Below are 23107 nucleotides of genomic sequence, written 5' to 3' on the forward strand. Positions count from 1 at the left end.
TATGCCCTGCAACGATATTGATGGATTCTCTGTTAAAGAATACGTTACGTTCTGAGGGGCTCGGTCCAAAGTGGAAAGATTTCATTTTAGGGAAAGGCTTCTTTTCCATTTTTACAAAACCAGAAGAAACATCACAAACACTTCAGAGTAAAAACATCAGACACACAGACAACATTCTGTGCCCTCCTGTGCTCTGTCTGGCTAAACGAAGGAAGAAAACCCCAGGAAACCCCCTCCCAATAAGGGTCTGTGTGGCACTTCCTTGTCAGAACATAATCCATTTGTCAGGGTTACAGGAGAGTGAAATGGATCAACTGGACAACTTTTTCTTCAGAGTGTGATCCAGCTTAACTATTACCTTTGTCCACAGGTGATCTAAAATGTGGGGGTCACCATTCATACCCCCCCATGTGTCATCCAATTAAGTCTTGATTGAAAGCACTCATACTTATCTAAATTAACCCTTAGTCAGAGAATTCCAGCACATGGAGAAACAGACCCATGGATTTGTTTTTAAACACTTCTAGTAATCCCTCTCCCAAAGAAGATAACCAGGGTCTTTACAGAGTACTAGTGCATCGCTTTGCTAAATTAACCTTGACTGGTGGCTCTTCTACCCCCTTTTGATTATGAGGTCAACCCCAGGCTGAAGTTCTTAGTATAACTGTGGCTTTCTGTGATTGTGTAAAATAAACCGGATTTAGTTTCTTTTGATATCACATTTTGGTAGCACATTAAATAGCCAGGAGCAACCTGCCAGCCTCATTACAGCAACTGTAACTTGGATATGTTCATTCAGAAACTTCAGGGATATTTTCAATCTCATGGCTGCATCTCCAGGAAGGGTACTATGCCGAAAGATTGTCCCAAGCAGTTGCAGGCAACCTGAATATATGGAGTATCAAACCTGAAATGTTTTTCATGGGACATTTTTGAAATCACCACAGATGCATTTGTTGTTGCTCTAAACAGCATGACAGCACTGCAACCCAGATACAGAAATAGCAGCTGCTTTGGAAAGTGAATACCCCATCCTGTTAAACTGCATTACATCTCCCAAGTGCAAACTAGTTTTGTGCACTGAGGACTAGAGAAGGCAGAGACAGAGGAAAGCGGCGCAGAGGCACTGAAAGGAAGAGCTCCCCGGTTAGTAAGCAGCCACACTGGTGAGTGAGTGGGCTTCTGGAGCACAGCCTCTGAGCCAGGCTTTGGGCAAGAACCGGGCTGCTTCATCCCTCTGTCCATGCAAAGGAGGCAGGGTAGCCCACGGGAGCACCTACCCTGAAAGCTCCACGTTTCCAGGAGTGACGATAAGCAAAGACTTTCAGGTTGTCTCCAGAGAAACCCACCTGCAGTTTGTGATCGCTTATTTTTCCTTTCTTGGCAGTCTGAGTGACTCCTAACAGTCCCCAAAGGGACTGACTCTTGCTGGACTGCCTGGGTTGAAGAGACAGAAAATGCGAGGTATGGGCCTGCCATGCCACCTCCCTCAGAGGTGAACATCAAGAAGCCCACCCAGCCCGTGGCAGCACTGGAGATGTACCTGAGCCAAACTGGTAACACACAGACATGCTCTCTCGATGCCGCCTGCATCCCCTGAAGCACAGACCTTATGGAAGCATGAGGGCTCCTTCACTAGAGTAAAACACAGTAACGCACCAGTGGGCAACTGAGAATGTCGGGGTTACGACCCACACACCAGCACCAAGGATTGGGATCGACCCCGCTTTTCAAATGCCTCAGGCTTTTACCTCTAGTGCCAAGAGAACCAAAGTTAGCTGGCCACTGGTGCTGCAGTAGTCCCTGCAGGCTGGTACCGTGGGCTCTGCTTCCACCTTGGTTCCCCACGATGAGGCCAGTTCTGTGAAGGAGCTCACTCCTATGGGGAGAGCTGCTCCAGCCAGACGTTGCAGGGTATTTTTAAAAATTTTCCTATTTAAAACATTTAGGCTCCCAAACTAGAGCATTTTTGGGTTGTTTTTTGGGGGTGTTCTTTTTTTGTTTGTTTAAGTATCAGCCTATACTGAGCCAAGGCTCTGACTGAACTTGATTTATATAAACTAGGCAATATATCACGGGAGGATGTGACAGTGAAAACACAATTCTATCGGGTACAACACACTTCAGACTTAAGGAGATTTAAGTATGTCAAACATACTTCAGTCAGCAAAACACTGACTGTTCTTCCACTGTTCGTGTAAGACCAAGGATATGATCTGTATTCCTTTCAGAAAGCAAAGTCAGATGTTTAAACAGTCTGATTCACAATTGTATTCTTCCTGTAAACAATTCTGACCCAAGACCTGCTTCAGCTCAACACCTCTGTTATCTTTGAACAGGATGAATCCTAGCAAAGGAGAACAACCCTTTGAGAGACAGAAGAACATCAGTGAGTTACTGTACATATCACATGCATAGCATCAGAAGATAGACACCATGAGAACAACAGGTTTCAGTTTTAACTGTAAACAGGTGTGATACAACATTATTTTCTGAGTAAGACAACACAAACATTACTTGTCACTTAAGAACAATTGTGCACAGCATACCTCAGCACTCACAAACTAAATTTCAGTTATCTTGTAGCTATTGCTGACAAATATTGCCTTTAAAAAATTCTTCAGCTGCATAAAATAATACACAACTGAAGGTGTAAGGAACAGGGGCACGTGGGCTTTGTTATCCTCCCACGTGCCTCACTCTGAACAGACATTGGCACTTCTCACCTGCGTCCCGAGGACAACATGCTTCCAGTCATTTTGGCCAGCTGAAAAGGAAAGACACTAACCCATATGGCCCCTCTCTGCTCTGTAACACATGGTAAGCCATTACTTAGCTTTTCACCATTCTGAGATCAGACTTTAGGGCTTCTCAAGGGTCCAGTTTGGTAGAACACCAGACTCTGAACAAAAGACACTCAAGACTACGCTGACTGAGAAATGACCAGAGCCCACACAGATTTTCTGACAATTAGTCAACTTGTAAAATAAAACCTAAGTGGTTGTTTGGTTTTTTTTTAATGTCTGATGTCCAACAATTCCCCTATGTTGAGACCTAAATTAATGTAGTCCTAGGGGTTTTCCTGTAAAACTTTACAATGCAATTTTCCAAAATTAGTACAGTGATTAAAGAGTATATAAAAGGTTCCTACTTCTTTCTATTAGACTCCTATGACCACAGGCACAACACTGTACAGTTTTAAATTAAATTTAAACAGCCATCACCAGTGATTGTTCTTTCAGTGTTGTTTTAAGGGAATTATTTCAATCTCAGTACAGAACAAGTTTTAAAAGGCAATGGATTAATTATTTTTGTGTATTTCGAGATGGAAAGTGTATCCGATGTTCTATCGTGCTGTCACCATCCAAAGTCCCAGTGCAACATTGGCAGCCAGAAGTGCACTACCAGCAAGCAAAATTAAAAAGCCAACAAGCTCCCTGTTTTGTTTTTCTACAATCAGGGAGCTCAGAGTGGCTTCCAGGAATGAATTCAGTATCCACTGGCCATCCAAAGCAAAGCACGGTACAGCATTGATAACTGCCAGTGCTCCTGAAAGGGAAATTAGGTACCTGGTTGACATTAGTTAAGGTTCATAAATAATATCCAAGAAAATGTAAAAAAAAAAAAAAACCAAAACCCCCAAACAAAACATATCTTTTTTATTTCCAGTATGCAGAAACATATGAAGGTTATTTGGGGCTGTTCAGCCTTGAGAAAAGAAGACTGAGAGGGGACCTTATTAATAGTTAAAAATATCTCAAGTGTGGGACACAGGGGGAATCAGCCAGCCCCTTTTCAGTGGTCTGTGGGGACAGGACAAGGGGCAATGGCTGCAAGTTGGAGCACAGGAAGTTCCGCACCAACATGCGGAAGAACTTTTTCACAGTGAGGGTGACAGAGCCCTGGGACAGGCTGCCCAGGGAGGGGGTGGAGTCTCCTTCTCTGGAGATATTCAAGACCTGTCTAGATGCCTATCTGAGTGATATGAGGTAGGGAGCTGCTTTGGCAGGGGGGTTGGACCTGATGGTCTCTGGAGGTCACTTCCAACCCCTACGATTCTGTCATTTGTTTTAGCTGCCATTTTGTTTCACAAACAGTGAGTTTTACACCACAAGGTCCCAGCTCAGAGCAGTGCCTTTATCGATTCATCCATTTTCAGGCATTAGGCTTGGGTACTGACACGACCTGCAGGAACCAGCGAAAACACTCTTAATGCTGCCCATCCTCCTCCCTTGCTTTGTGTGGTTTTGGAGGAAGGTTATAGCTCTGACACCATGCCTGAAGTCAGAAGATATTCTAGATCTATGAGCTAAGTATGAGATAATGATTAGGAATATTTTCCAGAACACTCCCTCGCTTGAGTAAGTAAAGGGCTGGAACACGATTGGAAAGCTGGCCTCTCTCTCCTACTTACCTGTTACAGCCAGGAGAGTCGAGTGGATTTCTGTATGTGTGTGTGAGAATGAGGCAGGAGAATGATCACTGTACTGCTGGTAATGGCTGGCTGACTGCAGTGCCTACCCTCGTCCTGTAACGGCCGGACAAGAGATGCAGGACTCGGCAAGCAGATGGGTCAGTGTGAATCTTGGCCCGTTCCCAGACAAGGGGAGCTGATGGAGCATCTCTGCTCTGGTTTTATGGACTACGCTGAACCACGCTGTTTAGTTATTCTACAGCCACACATCAGCACTTCAGCTTCTAAGGCTGAGGGTTCTTAGATTAGCCATATTCAAGCCTACTAACGTTTCTGTATAGGTATGTGTATATATATATATCTATCATTCATTAACAAGCATGTTTTAACAGAATTAGCTTCTTGTTTTTTGAATAGGCCAAGTTTTCTTTTCTGTTGAAGAAAAAAACCAACAAAAACAATATCCTGTTATTTAGTTCAGTATAATGATGCAAAAAATGCTAACTCTGACATACCAAAGCTAGCAATACCATCTCATTTGTACTGCTGTAAATTCAGGCTTAACTTTGCCTTTCTTGACAGAGCTGTTAAGACTCACTCTCAAGAAAGAAAGTTTTAAAAAAAGCACTGACCAAAAATATCCTGCTAAGCCCAAGAAAGTCAGCAATTTCATTCTGAGCTTGGCACATGGACAATAATCAATGCAGAGATGGGATAAAGATGTCAAAACTCTACAGAAATGTTTCAGAGCATCCTGTCTAAAATGATATCCAACTGAAATTTTGCTGGGTCACTAAATTCTAAATGGTTCCCTTCTTGCCTTTAAAGAACAAACAGACTTCAAAGGATACTTGCAAAATGTCTCTATTACCACAGGCAGATCGATGCTTAGGAAGTTTTGTCGTGGTACAAAACTGCTGAGACTTACTGAAACGAAAATATAAAGATACACAAAACATGAACAGTAATTCCAGGATGATAACATTATGAATTTTAGATTATAATTTTGCAGGAAAATCAGATCTGAAATACAGTTTTGCTTGAGTGCAGCCCTTACATCTTTCTGAAACACTCCACAAAATACAACTCCACAAAATACAACTTGCACGATTTCAGTAAAAGTGAAAAATCTTCACATCTGAGATATAAATTTTCAGAGGTGACTAGACATCTGTAGTCATAAAGACTACATTGTGTCGTTTAAGTCCTTTTCAAAGAAAAACTTATAAAAAGAGATTATAGTTACCAGACTTTTTGACCATATGCAGTCCACATGTATACATTTATACTGTGGGTGAACACATGTACTTTCTCTGAAGGCCAGAATATTCTTCTCTTGCAGGACCTGCCAAAGATCCCCACGACCTGAGGCTGAGCTCGTGGTGTATAGGAGAGGGACACGTAGGGAGCAGAGTTCTGGGGTCACTCTGAGAAAGAAAAGGCTAGGAAATGATTCATGGGCGCATTACCCAGCACCAGTTAGCCAGTACCCAAGTAGCTTCTTTCTGTCTTTAGATGATACTGTGACTCCAAGATGCACAATTTAAAAACCTGGGAGGGGGAGACTCGGCATCCTTCCCAAAAATAGTGCCTGGAAAATTGCAGTGTCATTTGCAATGACCTTGAAACACTTCTTTGGTACTGTAACTTCTTTGAAGGTGTACAAAAAGCTTCGGCTGACTGCATGGCAAATAGGTGAGAGACTCCTCAAAGAAAACCGAGGTAGCTTGAGACCTCCCAGAGTGTACCCAGGGATCCTCCACCTGTGTTATCTCATAAAAAGCCTTGACACAGTGTTTCAGTGTAAACAGTAGTTTCAGTCTGCCAGCCTCAGGGACTGTTTGAAAGCCTCAGTTCTGTGACAGCTGGAAGAATGACACCTTTCCTACTAGAAGGCTCATACCCTAGTGGAGTGTTATCCCCAGAAGAAAGAGTTTTAGATAAATTAAGGCAGAATTAGAAAATCACTTTAAGAATGAGCTTGCACAGTATCAATGACAGTCACTCTCTCCCTAAAGAACAGCTTTGGACAAGAGATGAGGCCAGCCACAATGGCCTGTGTTTTCCCTAGCAACCTGGGAAAAAGTTGGGGCTGTAAGAAATACCATCTCCACAGAGATAACGTGAAAGCCAGCATTCAAATCCCACTCAATACAAACATCCCTTGGGACAGGAAGGATTTAACCCACCCTATGAGAGATGTTAAAACCACAGGCTAAGAGAACACCAGAAACCCGACAGCACTAGTACATAGCATACCAAAAGTGCTGCTAAGTATATCTTAGTTAAGAGATCAGATTTCTTCAGGTTCAATAAACAATTCAAGGACACAGGAAGAAAGACAGGGGAATGTCGCTCCAAAGGCACAGGAGGCAGAGAACTGGGCTACTCAGTCGCATAAACACATTTTCTTCTGTTAACAGAGGCCTTTCTGATGAGTCAGAAGCGATAATTGGTCCAACCGTCAAGCATACCATGGGATGGAGAGATTTGGATAGCAAGGAGTGCCAAAAAAAAGAATGGGTTAGGTGTGGCAACAAGCAAAGAACTTTTCCAATACCAAAACTGCCACAGCTATGCCAAGACAGCTTGAAAACCATGTTCTCTCTTACCTCAGCTTAAGAAAAACCTTTGATTTAGGGGAACTGAGAGAATATGTCTGTTGGACTACTGAGCGAAGAACGTAACAGACAAAAATCCTGGGCACCACACAGCTCAGAAAGCCAGAGGCATCCAAATCAAATGATATCCAAAGCAAACAACTCCTCACGCTGAAGGCTGGTACCAGAACATCTGATCAGACCTCTTGTTCATGAGCCAAAACAGCAAAATGGCTGAGGCAGCCAGTGTATTCAGGAAGGTTTCCAAAGAGACACACTGCCATATACTGTAATTTCTCTCACCGTCCCAAACCTGAAGTTGTGCCCACATGGAGAAGGGATCACTAACCTCCTTCCCTCTGTCACAACAGCCACTAGACATGTATCTAAACTCCAAACCTTGCTGCTGAAGTGGTCTCAGAAACACAAATAAGCTCTTCAGGAAGTCGCTGGACTGAGCTCCAGACACTGTAATACGAGGCAATGAATTTAGTGGCTGTAATGGATCAAACCGAATGACAACAGGCAAATCCATCCTTCGAGGAATAAGAAAAGAATTACAGACACTATGTGCAGCTTGTCTTCAAAAGGCACCGCTGGGAAGGGGTGAACAGCAGTAAGGCTGGGTGAGAGAAAACAGTCATTGCTTTTCCACTCTAATTAAACAATTCTCTGACCTGGAATTAACACTTATTTTGTTGGCTAATGCTAGACAGTGTTGGCAAATATTGAGAAGAATGCACAACAGACACAATTTTAATTAGAAGTGATTTGGAGACTAGCTTGGCCAAAGAGATTTTCTAAACCTCTTCATGGGGAAAGGGCATGTATGCTATAGAGAAGAGAGACAGTATGGCATGAGGTATTTCTGTGTGGTCTCCAGAAGAACAATACATGTAACCCTTTAAACATGGGCTGAATGCAAGGAAGGATCATCCTCAGCAATAAGGGGAAACAAGCATTGAAATACTGAGAAACCAGACTCTTAATCAGGGTGTATGGCTGTTGCTGCCCCCAAACTCCCCCCAAAGTTAGGAAGTGGCTTTTTTTTTTTTTTTTTTCTTTAAGAAGAAGACTTGGATAAAACAGAAATGGGAAACTGGTTCAGTTTGGAGAAATTATCTTCTAGGTAAGTTCCATCTTCTTTTCATGAAGGAAATCTTGCAGCTTTTGATCCCTCACAAGCGATGCAGATACAGCAACATGCAGGGATATGACCTTCCCTCAAACAGTCTGAATTCCAAACATGGATGTTAGCCACCAGATTCTTCTCAACCGACAAGGGCCAAAGAAGGAAGCCAAGATTTTGCAATACCAGAAATGACATGCAGGAATAATAAAACCCCATGCAAAACAAAGAAGAAACACTACAAAGTTGCATGGCAATAATGACGGGGCCCTCCATTGCAACCTTGCCTTTCCCCAACACAGGGAGAGCCTCTAGAGCATAACTGGCCTGCAATAAGAAAAGTCTAAAAGTCTTGAGTAATACCAGATGAATGAAACCCACAGTATGAATTTGTATTGGATTACATTAGATGCTTTTTACAGAGAGAATGCAAATTAAAAGGATTAATTACCATGCCCATCCTAAGCAACGTGCATGCGTAACCATTCCTTCCGCCTTACTTTTTGCCAAATCTCCAGGGCTCTTAAATTCATTTAGACTTATGATTCCTAAGGGTTTTTTTATTTTATACCTGAAACAACAGCTATATATAACGTCCACAGTGATGAAAAATAATTTTTGCTAGGATATCTTGTTTTGAGGAAACAGCAAGATTTTATAGAAGCAAGTCTATTTCTTGCAGGTAGCTAATATGGACATAAATAAATTTTTCAAAATACTGTATCTGTTTCTGTATATGAGATCATTACTGCTTCTCCACAAATCAGGACTATTGTGACAATGGTGCAAGCCTAATTAGAAAATAATACATGCATAATCTTACAGTGTTTTTCAAACATCACTTTAGTGACATTTCTAGAGGAAGTCAAGTCACAGTATACACTAGTGCACCTCCCGTATACACTAGTGCACCTCCCATACAAGGTTGTTAAATGTACCACCACTCTAAAAGAGTAATGTGTCCTGCAGGCAGAAAGATCACAGTAAAGAACAAGGAATTTCACTAAAACGTATTCCTATTTCAAAAGTCACAGACAAAAGGAAGAAATTCTTTTCCTTTCTTCACTGTAAATAAATGGTTACCACACTCTGATCAGTCACATTTGGGGGAAAAAAAAAAATCAAACCTGCTGGCCCTAAGCCAGTATTGTACACTGCAAAGTTAACACTGAAATATTTAAAATCCTTTTCCTTGGAATGTGTGGAACTCTACGATGATGCAGCAGACTACCAGCTGCCCAAGCCCAGATCCAATAATTTTAGCTGTGGTGTTTTTCCAAGGGGAACATAGAGCACAGGTTGCATTCACAGCAGCTTGTAATAAAGTCGAACTTGTAGCTTTCAAATTAACACATGCAGTGTGCAATTCCCAGGGTACAGTAAATCACTTCAGAATTATATTCCTGTAAATGCACTGTAAATTGTATTTTCACACAGCAACTTCTTAAAGTAGAACTACCTCCTCAGATGCAAGAACATTCTTCCCTGACTTCTGTAAGTTTGTCAGGTTCACTTGTTTTGCAGCATTACTGTTCAGTAGGAAACACTGACTAAAATGCCATTGTCCCAACGTACTGGAAGACAGAACAATATCAATTGTTCTAGAGTACCTACAGTTTGTATTGTTAGAGACTAAGAAAGGGAACTTAAAATAACTACCAAACTCTATTCTTAATTTTTTTTCCCCACATTTGGAAGAGATGTCATCAGATATAGAACTGTGTGATGATATCCTGCAGGTGATTTCCTCCTGAATGGCAAGGGGGCAGAAATAAGAAACAATCATATTCAGGTTTATATGAGGATGCTAATGGATTTACACAACCAGATTCCAGCACTGTTTCCAAAGCTCTTTTGTACCCAATTCCAGTGCTTATTCAGAAAAGTACAATGTCTTGCTAAGGAGGCACTTGAAGACGTCTGAAGCAAAATCTCCCCCGAGGTACAGCTGTCTGTGTCTGAAGCAGGTTCCTCACAAGAAGGGAGGGTAGTTTAAGACTTCAAACTTTTTTACGGCCATCTGAAGCTAACTGTCACCATGCCACTCAGGGTGGTAAGTGCAGATGTTGATGAGTTTGTTCATTCTCTCCATATGTGCTCCAAGAGCAGAATTGCTTTTTACTTGCATGCCTGGCTCAAGGCTAGAAGCCTGCCTAAAGGAGAGCCGGAGTCCATTTCAAAGTAAGGAGCTAGACTGTTACATGTTATTTAATTTAGGACATTCAACTAAATAAAAAATAATCAGGAAAAAAGTATGTTGTGATTGTACTTGTGGCTCAGTTGTCATGGGAATCTGTCACAGACAGATTTATTAGGTGTGATTTAAGCAGTCACGCTAATATTCCAGGCAAGGTGTCAGAGCAGGATGCTCCAGAGATTTTACAATAGTATTTGAAGTTTACGTGTTAGGAAAATGCAGATGCCTGGCTCCTGTGACTAACCTGAGTGAGATCTGTTACAGAAACAGCCCTTTCATGCTTTCCTGAAAAAACAGCCATCTCATATCACATGTGGTTTCTATTACCTTCGTAACTCATTGCACTGTGCACATTTCATTTTAGGCCTGAGTAGTCCATGTCTCTCCACTGGCTGTAACAAGAAATGGATTCTGCATTAAACAAGTTAACTGACAAGCACTCCGAGCCCTTGTTCCAGCAGCCAGGCGCAGTTACCCGCATTAGGAATCTTCTGTCACACTCTTTTAATAAATAATACCCACCTGTGTACTGAAGGTGCATGGGGTGTCCTACATACAGCATGTCAATGTGGGGTGGATGCTTTACCCTGATTAGCCTTGTTTGGTTCTCTAACGAAGGAGTCACACAAAAGCTTGGAACAGAGTCCTTCTGGCAGTCCACGCTGGTTCGGCAGACTTTGCTGGCCTCGATAACTTTTCGTGCTGGCAGACAGGCATACTGCAAAGGGCATTTGAAATAATTATCAAATGTGTCTTCCAACAGATCAGAACAAAGGGTACTATATATATTCCTTTTTGAAACAAAGACAGTGCCTCACTGATATACTACCAGCCCAGATTTGTTGGTTTTTTGGAGGGAGTTTTTTTGTCAAATCCTGCCGAACTTCTATCCGATACAAATTCAACCTGTCATTCCATTTTGGTGGAACGTGGAAGAGGGGGTGTGCACACATACCATAATAAAAGCTAACTATTTCAAAAACGTACATACATGCACAACAAAAAAATCAAGGTTTCTAAATGTGAGTCAGTGATTTCTAATGAATAGAACCTGCATCAACATACCAGTGACTTACCTGTTCAAAGAAGTTTTAGTCTTCACTGACCTAAAACCTCATCTGGCTGAACACAACCTTCTGTTCAGCAAACAAACCAACAAACCTGCTGGCTGTGTGGTAGCTAAGAAACCATTCTCAACTAAGATAACACAGGCCTTTAAGCAGTGCTGTGTCCCAAAGTCCTACCTCTAACAAACACTCTTTCACTCTGCAGTCTGAAAGACCAGCTCTTTCTTGCTCCCCACAGGCCGAAGGGAGTACAGCAAAAAGGAACAGGAAATTGGTTTTCTCCTTCGTGTTTCTCATAAAAGCTCAGCGACAGTTTTCCTTTTGTTCCTAAACACAAGCAAGTGGAGTTCTTCATCTACTGTTTGCCTTAGGAAAAAAATAGGGGGTGTGTGTGAAAGTATTTCCTTGCTCCTTGGCCTGACAGTTACACTCTCCGTAGATGCATGAGTGCCAGACACTCTAGATTAACCTCAACACAGGCTCTTTCCATTCTAATGAGGAGGGAGAGGGCCCTTTCAGGCACTGCTGCATTGCACTGCAAAGAATATTTAAAATACTTATTTGAAAACTCACAGCCAGTCTAAGGACGCTTGAAGGTCACAGACTTCTGGATGCCTTTACTTCTTCTCTGCTCCTAAGTAGCAGCTATGAGCTTAAGAATGTCAGAGCTCAGTGGGGTAGTGATTTATCACACATCATGCTGAACTCCAGGATGTTACCAGCCACTGTCATATTTCAAACGAACTGCTGGTCAGTGCTCAATTGTTAGAGGTTAAATACCACAAAAACACCCTGGAAGTTTACCATTATAGAAACTGTAAACATAGCAGATGTAGGAACAGACTTATTTCCATTTCTTTAGGTATTTATCACTACAGGACAGAACAATAACGAACTGGTACTCGCAGAAAAGTTCACACAGTTGGTACTTTGCTCTCTTGTAGAGAGAACTGTTAAAAATACTACACCACTGTCAATATGGATCATCTATTTTAACAAACATTTCAGTTTTTTGAAAAGAGTAAGGCAAAATCCCACCCAGAAACTTTCTACGCTTCCACATATTACAAGAAAATCAACATGGTGAAAAAAAAAGAGGCCCTGATTTTGAAAATTTGGGCAATCTCTGAGACCTTCTTTTCCATTTCTTTAGTTTAACCCAGTGAGCAGCACTGCTGGCACCAGACAAAATAAATGAACAGATGGTCAGTCCATTGCTTTGCTTTGCCTGTAGTGTTCAGTACCTTTAAAGACCGAAGCACCAAAATCAGCAATTTCACCTTGTTCTCAAAAGTCGTTTTTTCTCACCAATATTCTCATCCAGTGGTGAAAATAGGGAGGTGACTTTCTGCCTAAAAGAATAAGGGGTTGGAGATATCTAGTTCTTTCAGAGACTCCCTGATTGATCATGGGAAAAATCATAACTAATACTTTGAAATGTTAAGCTGTAAATGGGGAGAATAACCTCCACACACACCCCATTATTACAAACAGTAGGCATTCTTAAGCATTCAATTATGCCACATAAAGGTTGGTAAATATTACTAGTTTAATTTAAGTAATTCCAGATTTACCAAACAGAATTAGTAGTTTAAGTAACTTACCATGTGGCTGTCCAAGTTATTGCTATATGAAAAGCAAATGTCTGTGAGGCTGTTGTTACTGCAACACTCAACTGTGCCATCGAGTCTTCTATAGACTAAAGAAAACAGGCATAGAGCAAACAGTCAGTGTTACAAAAACTTCCTAAAAAGAAATTAGTCTCTGAATAAAGTGAAACAATTATTCTCTAACCTTCAAGAATCAGAGTAATCCGTGGACTCTAGCTGTGGTTAAGCCACAACTAAAAACATGCTTCACCACTTTAACAGTGGCACCTGATTTCAATCATGTCGCATAGTGTTATCTTGACTCTTTATACACCCCCTTCATATACTGGGGATCTACCACTGCAGTGCTCTCAGCATTACGGGCTATGAAATATTTCCAGCTATTCCCCCAACTCACATTAACTTTTGGCACAGAAATTTGTTACCTGCTGCTGTACTCATTTCACTGGCTGGCTATGCAAATGACCAAGACTCAAAACATTCTCTTTAAAATGTGAAAGTGTTTGGAAGATTCATTCTTTGAAAGCTTTCTGAGCCTTGAAGGCTGCAGCAGTGAATAAATGATGCTTTAAACTGTGATTGAAGGAGTCTGGTACAGCAGCTTTGTAGGGATGGTCTGTATGTGACTTAAACAACTTACTCTACAATACCAGCCTTTAAAAAAACCACCAAAGAATCATCACTGCCAGACTCTGTGCCACAGCAGCACTGCAGCACCTTCCTTAGGTAGATCAAGAGTGCGATACTGGTTGCTGATTTATCACTGCATTACCTGCAGTCCACTAACACAGAGCTTTATGCCTGGGGCTTACAGGTGCAAGCACTGTACCCTATAATCTTTTTTTTTTTTTCAAGTACCCTGGGGCTAACCAACCACATATATTTCTGAATACTGAATGAGCATGGAATTAGTTTCCTTGTAAACCACACTGAAAACACTTCTTTTTTTTTATTTTTAATGTCAAGAAGGTCCTTGGGGCATTGTTTTCTGTCTAGTTTCATACTCAAATAGTTTACTCTCCATTTGTTTTATGGTCAAGTAAATAGGGTCCATTTGCTAGATTCATTTTTATTTACATTCTGCATTTATGTTGTGAACTGTGAAGATTTTGACAAATGACAGCTGCTAGAGACCGAGCAGAGTTCATTTAATTTCAGAGGAATATTTCTCACTGCTGGAGGCTTATGGCTCCAAAAATGCAGACAGACTGGTCTGATTAGAATGCAGCAGTGGGCTGCTAACACAATACTGCAACCAAGCTTGGAAGCAATATTGAGTCTCTAGTATTAAGTCTCTGGTGTTTCAATGTGAATAGGACTGGTTCAGTTGCAGAATATGCAGTTTTATTATCCATGAGTCTGAAACTGCATTCTGGAGAACAGCAGAATCTGAGCATGTATACCCAGAGCCCCCAAGAACTGGCTCTTATCTGCCACCCCTGCCCAGCTGAAAGCCTGTGCAAAGTCACCCTCCTCTTCAAAGGGCTAATCACAACTGTTAGGTCTCTAAAAGCAGGATTTTACCCATACTCTGCTAGTTTCTAGTTTAAATATTTATCTTAGTTCCAGATGTAAGATTACTTCCCTTACATACTAAAAATAAATAATTACTTTCTCAGTCTCACAAGAGAACTATAAAGCATCAAAAAACACGGGTAGGCCTCCTTTTTCCTCCCAGTATGATGGAAAAATGCAGTCAAAATTTTAAAGCTCTGAATAGCATCATAAAGGTTTTGTTCAGCAGCAGCCCCTTACCTTTGGAATTCAGTCTCCATGGATCCTTGCATGAAACAAGCTCTAGAGAGCTTTAGGGCATGTCACAAGACATTCAGCCAATTTAATTTGACTGTTCTTTTTTGTTCTACTTAATTTTTGTTTATTGTTCTAGTTTAGTTCGGTTGGCATTTTTTGTATTGTATTATTTGTATTGTACAGCAATAATCACACTAAGGTATAAATGAAAACAGAAGACTGACTTCTAGAAGCAGTATGTGCAATCCAGGCAAAACTGAGTTTACAAGCAATGACACTGTGAGGTTGAAGAAGCAAATGAAAGGTAAAATCCATACAGTGAGACACATCAGAAGTGGCCATAATAAAGCACATCATTGGGTTAAAGCCACACAATTTGTAATGTCATGCTGATCCAAGCAGTAAGGTAATGTGTGGAATTTACATCTGCAAAAGATCACTGAATTGATCCATGTAACTGAACAAAAATTAGATAGTTGTGTTACTTCTAATAACCAAGTTATGCAGTATCCTGAAGAGGCAAATTTCATTATTCAGATCATATAGTATATTTGTATAGGATGACTGGAAGACCAGAGAAATTCTATCAACCTCTTCCTCATTTTCGGATTTCCCCAAAATTAATGGCATGTTGGTCACTGCTTAGGATGGGAAAACAGAATCCACTTGTTGGGAAAGTGATCTGTCCCCACCAACAAATCCTAAACACGAAATGGTGTTTAAGACTTGATAAATTTACAATATAAAATAATGAAGAGAGCACCCAAAGTTATACCTCTAGCTGGAAAGCTCAGCTGCTGCAGGGTGGCTGCACTTATACAGTAGCCGATCTGTGACTTCTCTGAAATGTCTCCCAGACAGGAATTCCAGTCTTCCACGTTATAAACTGGGCAGTCTTGTAGGTTAGTGACAATGTCTCCCACAAAAAGACCCCTTGGTCCATTGGCAGGAGAATCCTGAGAAAAAAAACAGTGAAGTCAGTCATGTTATTACCATTAAAAGTACAAGGTTACAGTTCTGCCAAACAGTCATGAAATCTTTAGGCTAAAACCCTATTTCCAGATAAACACAAAATCTCGGGCTCCACAAGAACTGATTATTTCAACTTAGAGCATTGCAAAAACAACATCCTGTACAAAGAATAACTTATTTATTGAAAATGAAAAGGGCAAATCTCCAAGTGTTCTGGGGAACCTCTTCAAATCTGAGTAATTATTTTCCTACAAGTTAATATGCTATGTTTTTTCCTATCATTTCCAGTTCAAGAAGCTTAAATTAATACCCTGAATCTTTCAACAAACCAGGGTGTACCTATATTTTCAAAGGTAAAAAGCGTAATAAATGTCACTCTCCTCCTGAGTTATATCAGGTCACTTCAATCCAAGAAAGACTGAATCCTTTCAGCTCTGCTGTTGAGCTGTGCTGTCTTTGATTAAGCCAGACAAAAAAAAAAATCACTTCTTTCAAGAAACTCAGCAGTCTGTCTCTACTTTGCTTCCAGCTGACCAAACACGCAAGAAAATCAGCTCAAAGTAATCTTTAACATTAGAACCAGATAGCAATAACTACAGAGATAATGCAGTTTCCAGTAGATTTACTTGGAGCCAGTACTGAAAATGAGGAAAAAAACCCCCCAACCAACCAAGAAAAAAAACAATCCAACCAGAAATAAGCCTGCAAACTCATCTGAAACGTCTGAACAGTTTTACAGTATGCTGAATAATTATTCATGCCATGTTCCTTCATTTACTAACACTAGGCTGAAAAGGAAACTTTAAGCAGACAAAAAGTGCAATATATTAGATTCTGAGGAGTGCTGCACTGACTGAATTTGACTGTGAAAATAAGAGACAAAAGTACACTTCAGGTCACAAAGCATGTAATATGGAAACAGTAAGGATCTGTTCTTACCTCTGCGACCTCGGTGACAAGTGCCCCAACACCCGTGTAATAGAAAGGGAAAAGAATGGCTGGCAGCAGGAACAAAACCATGAAGCTTGCAACACCAAGAACAAAATTATGCCACACTCCTAAAAAGAAGGAAAAAATCACGTTTCTGAACAAATGCTAATAATAAAAAAGTGGGTTTTGACATGCAAGACTCTACAGCTACCTTCTAATGAACTTTCTTGAAATAATTACTGTAAGAATGGATGAAAACTTAATTTGTGACCATGGGTATGAGAGAAGAATACAAATATTACTTTACAAACTTAAGTTTCTATGATGTCACTATGTAGGGGAGTTATATAGAAGTCTCTGAACCCCTGAGAATTATACTATCAGAAAAGACAGGGAAGTGCTAAGTCCATTTTTAAGGTGTCATTCTATCATATTGGTATTTCATCACGTATCACTGCTTTTATATGTAGCATGCAGTAGGCAGAGTATCCAGAAGAAAAACTGGGCTTTGGAATCAATTCTTAAACTACAGTTTCTATCTACAGACGTGTCATCAGTCATGAATAATAAAGAACTAATGGAATGGAATGGAATGTATCACTTGCCACCATTTACTATAATAAAGCTCGGATTTAAAAATCAATGGGCTCATATGTGAAATAGATACTGTTTGTCCTAATCAGCAAGATGGATGAAATTTAGGTGCAATTCAGTACTTTTCAAGGTTATCTCCACTGTATCAATGAAAATAATTGCACATATATATGCCAATGAGTTCACAAAATTATTTGAAAAAAGGCTTCTTTTACAAGAAAATCTGGACCTAAAACCACATCAAGAAACTAAAGCTGTGCAATCAGCATTTCCTGACACATTATTTTGGGCAACATATTTTCAGCTGCAGTCTTTCTAGTATGGTGTTCTCCATAGGAAGAAAGGAATTGCTATTGTAAGACACGCTTGGCTTCCTTCAACATCCAGTACTACACAAATTTTCTCATTTTATTTCTGTTCTTGGACAAAAATTCTGTATCAGCAATGCAGGAAAACTCCTGCATGTTGCAGACTCCTTATTTCATTCTTATAGTGCTTCATCTTGTTAAGAGGGGTTTGATTCAATTCTATATTTAAAGTACAGTTACAGGACAGGAACTGAAGTAAATATATTTAAAGACATATAAAACCTATCTTTCTTGCACTGTATATAACACAGGAATTATAAGGTAACTCTGATTTCCCCTGGATATCTCTACATGTCATCTGGTTGTCTTTTACAATGTTTCTGACGCTGCAGAAACAAGACACATTTTTAGAGTACTTTAACTAAGGGTTTGTTGCCATTTCGATTAGTGGATGCTTCTCAAAGGGACTTATTTTTCTGTAAGAGTTTAATTGTCTCATTAAAAGGCAATCAAGTAGATGAACTATTTGAGCTCTCAGCTCTCTTTTACTCATACATGCATGTGCACAGGTATACACACACACAAACACAAGTGCAACAGAACCAAAAGTGTTAAGTAAATAATTTAATTGGTTTAATATTTTAATCTTAAACATAAACTGTATTTTTTGCAGCTTAAGAAAGGATCAAAATCCAAGAAACAAAATTCCTTTAACACTGTGATTGCTAGAGAGAATAAACTGGAAAAAAACATTAAGGAAAAGAAAAGAGGTGATTGAACTGCTGGAGGGTGACAAGGAATACTTTCAAATAGCTACAAAAACAAGGGCCTTAATACCATAATCTACACAGTGAGCTGTGTGGAATACAGCAAAAAAAAAATCTAAAATAGAAAGGCTTCAAACTCATCCCAGGCAATCCACAGAAAAATAAACAGGCTCAAGAAGAGAATACCTGTGGAAGCACACTGCTGAGTATACCGTCAATTTCATTTCATTAAAACAGCCTCACCCTTGGATAGCAAATGCCTTATATTTAAAAAGGAACACTTTACTCCACCTTTAAAAGACTTTAAAATAATGTTTTAAAAATCTTTAGCTCCTTTTTCTCTCAAAAGCAAGACAAAAACGTCTTAAGAAGGATCTCAAAAACAAAAATTTGAACTAATTATAAGAAAGTGCTGCACAGAAGCACTCTGTATCTACTAGGTGTAGAATTGATGCTAAAAATATCACAGATCTTACATGAGCACTCAGTCGCTATTCTTGAGCTCATGATGCCATCTGCTGTACAACAAATATACTCTTTAATCTCCAGAGTATAGGTGGACTACAAAGGGAGCAATCGGCGTCGTTCTCTACTCTAGCTCTTTCACTTAGCTGCCACAGAAAATCTGAAGGCATGCCTCTCTAAGCTCAGACCTCCAGAACACTGAGAAGAGGTTCATTCAGCTGCTGTGATAATTAGGAAAAACTGAGTCAAGTTTACTGAACATCATGTTTAATCATTATCAAACATCGTCATTCTGAAGCATATCTATCATTAGCAATTAAAGAATGCATATATTTGTTATACCCGATAACAAGCCATTAATACTAACCAGTCCTAGAATCATAGAATCATAGAATTGTCTGGGTTGGAAGGGACCCCAAGGATCATAGAGTTCCAACCCCCCCTGCCACAGGCAGGGACACCAACCTCCAGGCCTGGGTCTACACAAGGCTGCCCAGGGCCCCTGTAACATGCTTGTTCCTACCCTGTATCCCCCTATTTCAGGTTTCCCAGGAAACCTGAAAAATTATTATAGGTGTTTGCTTGTCATGAAAAACATGCAAGCAATTCTTTTCTATCACAGTTCACAATCTTACTTTTCTAGAGGACTTCTCCTGAATGTACGTAAGCAACCCCCTTTTGAAAATCAGTACGTCTTCTCTTTAAGTTCTGTTTGGGGTAGCTGGAAATGGAAATTGCTTCATTTGAGAAATGGGGCTTCATAAAAGTTAAGTCTATGGCAGCAAATGTTTTCAGCTCATTAGGGTATTTGGAATATAGATGTATTTACTTATGTCACATTTATTATCTTTCACTTGATTTATGAAAGCCTGGAAATATGCTTTGCTAAAGGATTCTGTATGCCCAGCCAAAAACCCTCCGAATGTTTTAGTTACAGTATTCAAGAAACAGCGTTAGCATCTAAACATTACAGCAGGCTGGCTGGCTGCTATCCAACCCTCACCTGCAACAGAAAATCATCAGCACAAAGAACTAAACCAAGATGCTAACTTTTCTTTGTTTCAGTAGCTGGGGAAACACCTTTGTCTCCAGAAATAAGTAATACAAGTAGCTCAGGCAGCGTAATAGAGTCTTGGTCTAACTTCTCACAGCCAGGCGGCACTACTTCCCACTAGCCAGAGACCAAAACACATCAAATCAAACCCATCTGGAGGTTACTTGGAGCCATAAGCTGGGATTCTCTCTGGATGTGTTTCTTCTAGTTTTTATTTCCTCCTGATGGCAACATCAAAGCACAGTGACCTGTGTAACAACATAACTCACACGTCACTGAAAATCACTCAGAATACAATTGAAAAGCCACATAATAGATTGCTGCTATTGCAGAAGATGGTAGTGAATTGCTCAAGGGTGTTCACCTGTGACAGCAAGTCGTGTTCTCATACCACCAGGCTTTTGGCTGAGGATTTTCCAGCTTGTGTGCACCAAGGTTTTGCTACATACATATTGCCATACAATGCAGTAAAGGATTTTTCTAATGAGAGAGGAAGGTCAGAAACCCCATTTTTTTCCCCAAGCACACAACTGGAATTTCTCATGCACAACTATTCTGAGTCAGATCTAGGATATAATAACATTTTGCATGAGAGGAAACAGGTACTCATTTAAGTTCCTAGAAACTAACATCGCTCCTCCAGAAAACAGTACAACATGGACAGTAATTAAGGATCAAATGACCTTCTGAACTCACAATTTTGGTTCAGAACAGAAGGATCACCTCTAAGCTCTCCTGCTTCTTCATTTTAAACCTTTAATCCTCCACCAAGGATTCACAAATGCTGCCTTCAGAATAAGTAACTGTGCTAAGCAAAGGTTTAATAAAAAAGCACAAACTATTACCTGCACAGAATATCCTTAATTGCTGGACTGGAGATATCAGTTGCAGGTGGGTTGTGAAGAGGTCAACAAATGCTCCAGGATAGACAATGAAGATAAAAATCCCAAATCCATTAAATCGTACTTGTTCCCTTAAAAAGAATGAAAAAAAAAAAAAATGAAGTGGTGTTACTGTAAATAAAAAAAATTCAAAATGCAGATTCTACATAGCACACATTTTTGACAATAAGAATAACTAAAATCATAATACTAACTTATTTTTCATAACACAAAAAATTGAAATACAATTAAGCTAATGGATGTTTTCTGCAATAGTTGCCCCTTTTAAGCAGCCCTGGTAAAATACAAAGGATAAGTTCAACTTCCTTTCTGTCTCCTGATAATAGTAACACATAAAGTACTTTTCTTAAAAAAAACCAAACCCCCTACTTTCATGTCAACATATACTTTAACATTTGGGGGATTTTTTTCTCGTAAGTAAAAAATTGGTAGCAGCCTGCAGGATGAAGTTTCAAACTAATCTATGAAATATTATCTGGAAGAAGCAATCACTTTTCTTTAAAAAAAACCCTTACAGATTTCTGGAATTTATAATTTCTGTGTTTCTCCTAAATGAAATTTAGAGTAAATTGTAAACAAACAAAAATGAGGGAAATGTCATCTCAAAAATGAAAACAAGTCAAGAGGTTAAAGGGACAAATGCTATTTAATCATATTAGTAGCTGACACTGTCATAAATGGCTCATTTTTTGGAAAAACTACATGAAGGTTTTATGAAGCTAGAAATTTCATAAGGGACTTATAGAGGCATGATAATCTTGTACTAAGACAATTACATTCCAATTATTGTTCTAAGACAATCCAGGCATGGATCTGCTAATCCCATATCTTTACTGCAGCAGTAGACCGGGCATATTATTTTATTTATTTATTTATTAATTGTGCATATTCAATGAAAGAAGACACAAAACTAATCAGAATGAAGTGATACATTAATTCCCTGAAGTTAACTCATCAGACCTACCCACGGTTCCAATTAGCAATAGGCAGTCTAATATCTACATGTGGTATCCTGACTTAGGAAGGAGGTACAGAGGAAGAAGAAAAAGGTGTTTTTTGGCACAAGTCTTGAGTAAGCTAAGGCTTGAATATTTAAAGCTCCTGTAGTTCATAGCCAATACTATATTGAACAGAAGATGGCAAATGTGCAGTAGATCAGGGAGTCAAATAAAATTTGCCCACAGCACAGCTATTTTAAAAAAAGTTCAAGCAGAAAACAGCAGTAGCAACAGCAATGCACATCTGGACAAACTAATTTTTCCTCTGGAAATAGCTGAGAATCAATTTTTTGACAAAAACATAACACAAACTAGAATATTCAGAGTCTTTGCACCAAATCTTGAATGAAGATATCACATCAATAAGGTATAAGAATTATTCTTCAATATATAGTTACTCCTGGCTTCTCTGTAGTTAGCCAGCAGCATTCAAAGGCTCTGTAAGAGAAAGCAAATTTTGTTGCTTCTTCCATCTCTTTAACTGAGAATATTTTTGTGTTATAAAAAAAGGTAGGAATGGGTCAAGATGCAATCATGACTCCCTCAAGACTCCCCCTCAAGAGAAATAACTTAGGGCTTCATGCCCGTGGGACAGATACTGGTAATGTCCAGGAGAAATGCAGAGGATGCCTGAGTATCAGTTCCAGTAACCAAAAGCCTCTTATGCTGCAGTGTTATTAAACAGCAACGGCTAACCATGTCAAATAACTATTTATGAAGTAATCATCAGAGTTAAGTGACATAAAAATATCACATTTGATCAAAATTAACACATCTCTGAGATTAATAGGGGCAAATCACATCGGCCTGAGTTACTGCTTCAGCCTATGCTTAAACCAATCAATTTAAAAATCTTATTAAAAGTACAATTGTGCAATAGCGCTCGGGTCCTCAGCAAGTGCCACAGCTGCAGAAATGCAACTGCCAGGTGGAAAACAGGGCCACTGAAGGCAGGTGTTACTTTAAACCTGATGCAGCAGGGTATGTTTGCAAAGCAGAAGTCCTTTCTCATGATGTGTAGAACTGACATTGTATTCAAACTCTATCCTTAACCTGTACTCCCTTCCAAAGTTGAAACCTAAGGAAGCTATGAAATAGAGAATAAACGGCCTTTCTAGATAAACTGAAGCAAGGCTAACAATGTCCACCTGTGAGTAAATGCTTATGTTGGTTCATAGCAAAAGAAAAGGTATTTGTATTACCGAATAGCTGCCACCCCATGGCCGACTTCGTGTATCACACCACTGATGAGGATTGCAGAGAAGAAATAGGTCAGCTGGCTGACAGGCAAATTTACACCAGGCACCTGTTAATGTGGGCATGACAACAAAACAAAACACAGGAGGAA

The 23107-nt window shown here is 39.8% G+C and overlaps 1 protein-coding gene across 2 annotated transcripts in view; it reads right to left on the reverse strand.

Annotated features, from left to right (window-relative positions):
- Positions 1-3346: 3346 nt before the first annotated feature.
- Positions 3347-23107, reverse strand: part of MBTPS2 (membrane bound transcription factor peptidase, site 2) — a gene marked incomplete at both ends in the record, with an annotated part of 31273 nt that continues 11512 nt past the window's right edge. For both annotated transcript variants that reach the window (XM_084272459.1, XM_084272458.1), the window contains 8 exons: positions 3347-3569; positions 5266-5341; positions 10863-11058; positions 13012-13106; positions 15545-15725; positions 16681-16799; positions 20705-20832; positions 22962-23065. In XM_084272459.1, coding sequence (XP_084128585.1) covers positions 3347-3569; positions 5266-5341; positions 10863-11058; positions 13012-13106; positions 15545-15725; positions 16681-16799; positions 20705-20832; positions 22962-23065 — 1122 coding nt within the window. The remainder of the gene's footprint in view (positions 3570-5265; positions 5342-10862; positions 11059-13011; positions 13107-15544; positions 15726-16680; positions 16800-20704; positions 20833-22961; positions 23066-23107) is intronic.

The sequence above is a fragment of the Gallinula chloropus genome (genome assembly GCF_964237585.1).
Source record: "Gallinula chloropus genome assembly, chromosome: 1".
In the NCBI taxonomy this organism is placed as follows: Eukaryota; Metazoa; Chordata; class Aves; order Gruiformes; family Rallidae; genus Gallinula; species Gallinula chloropus.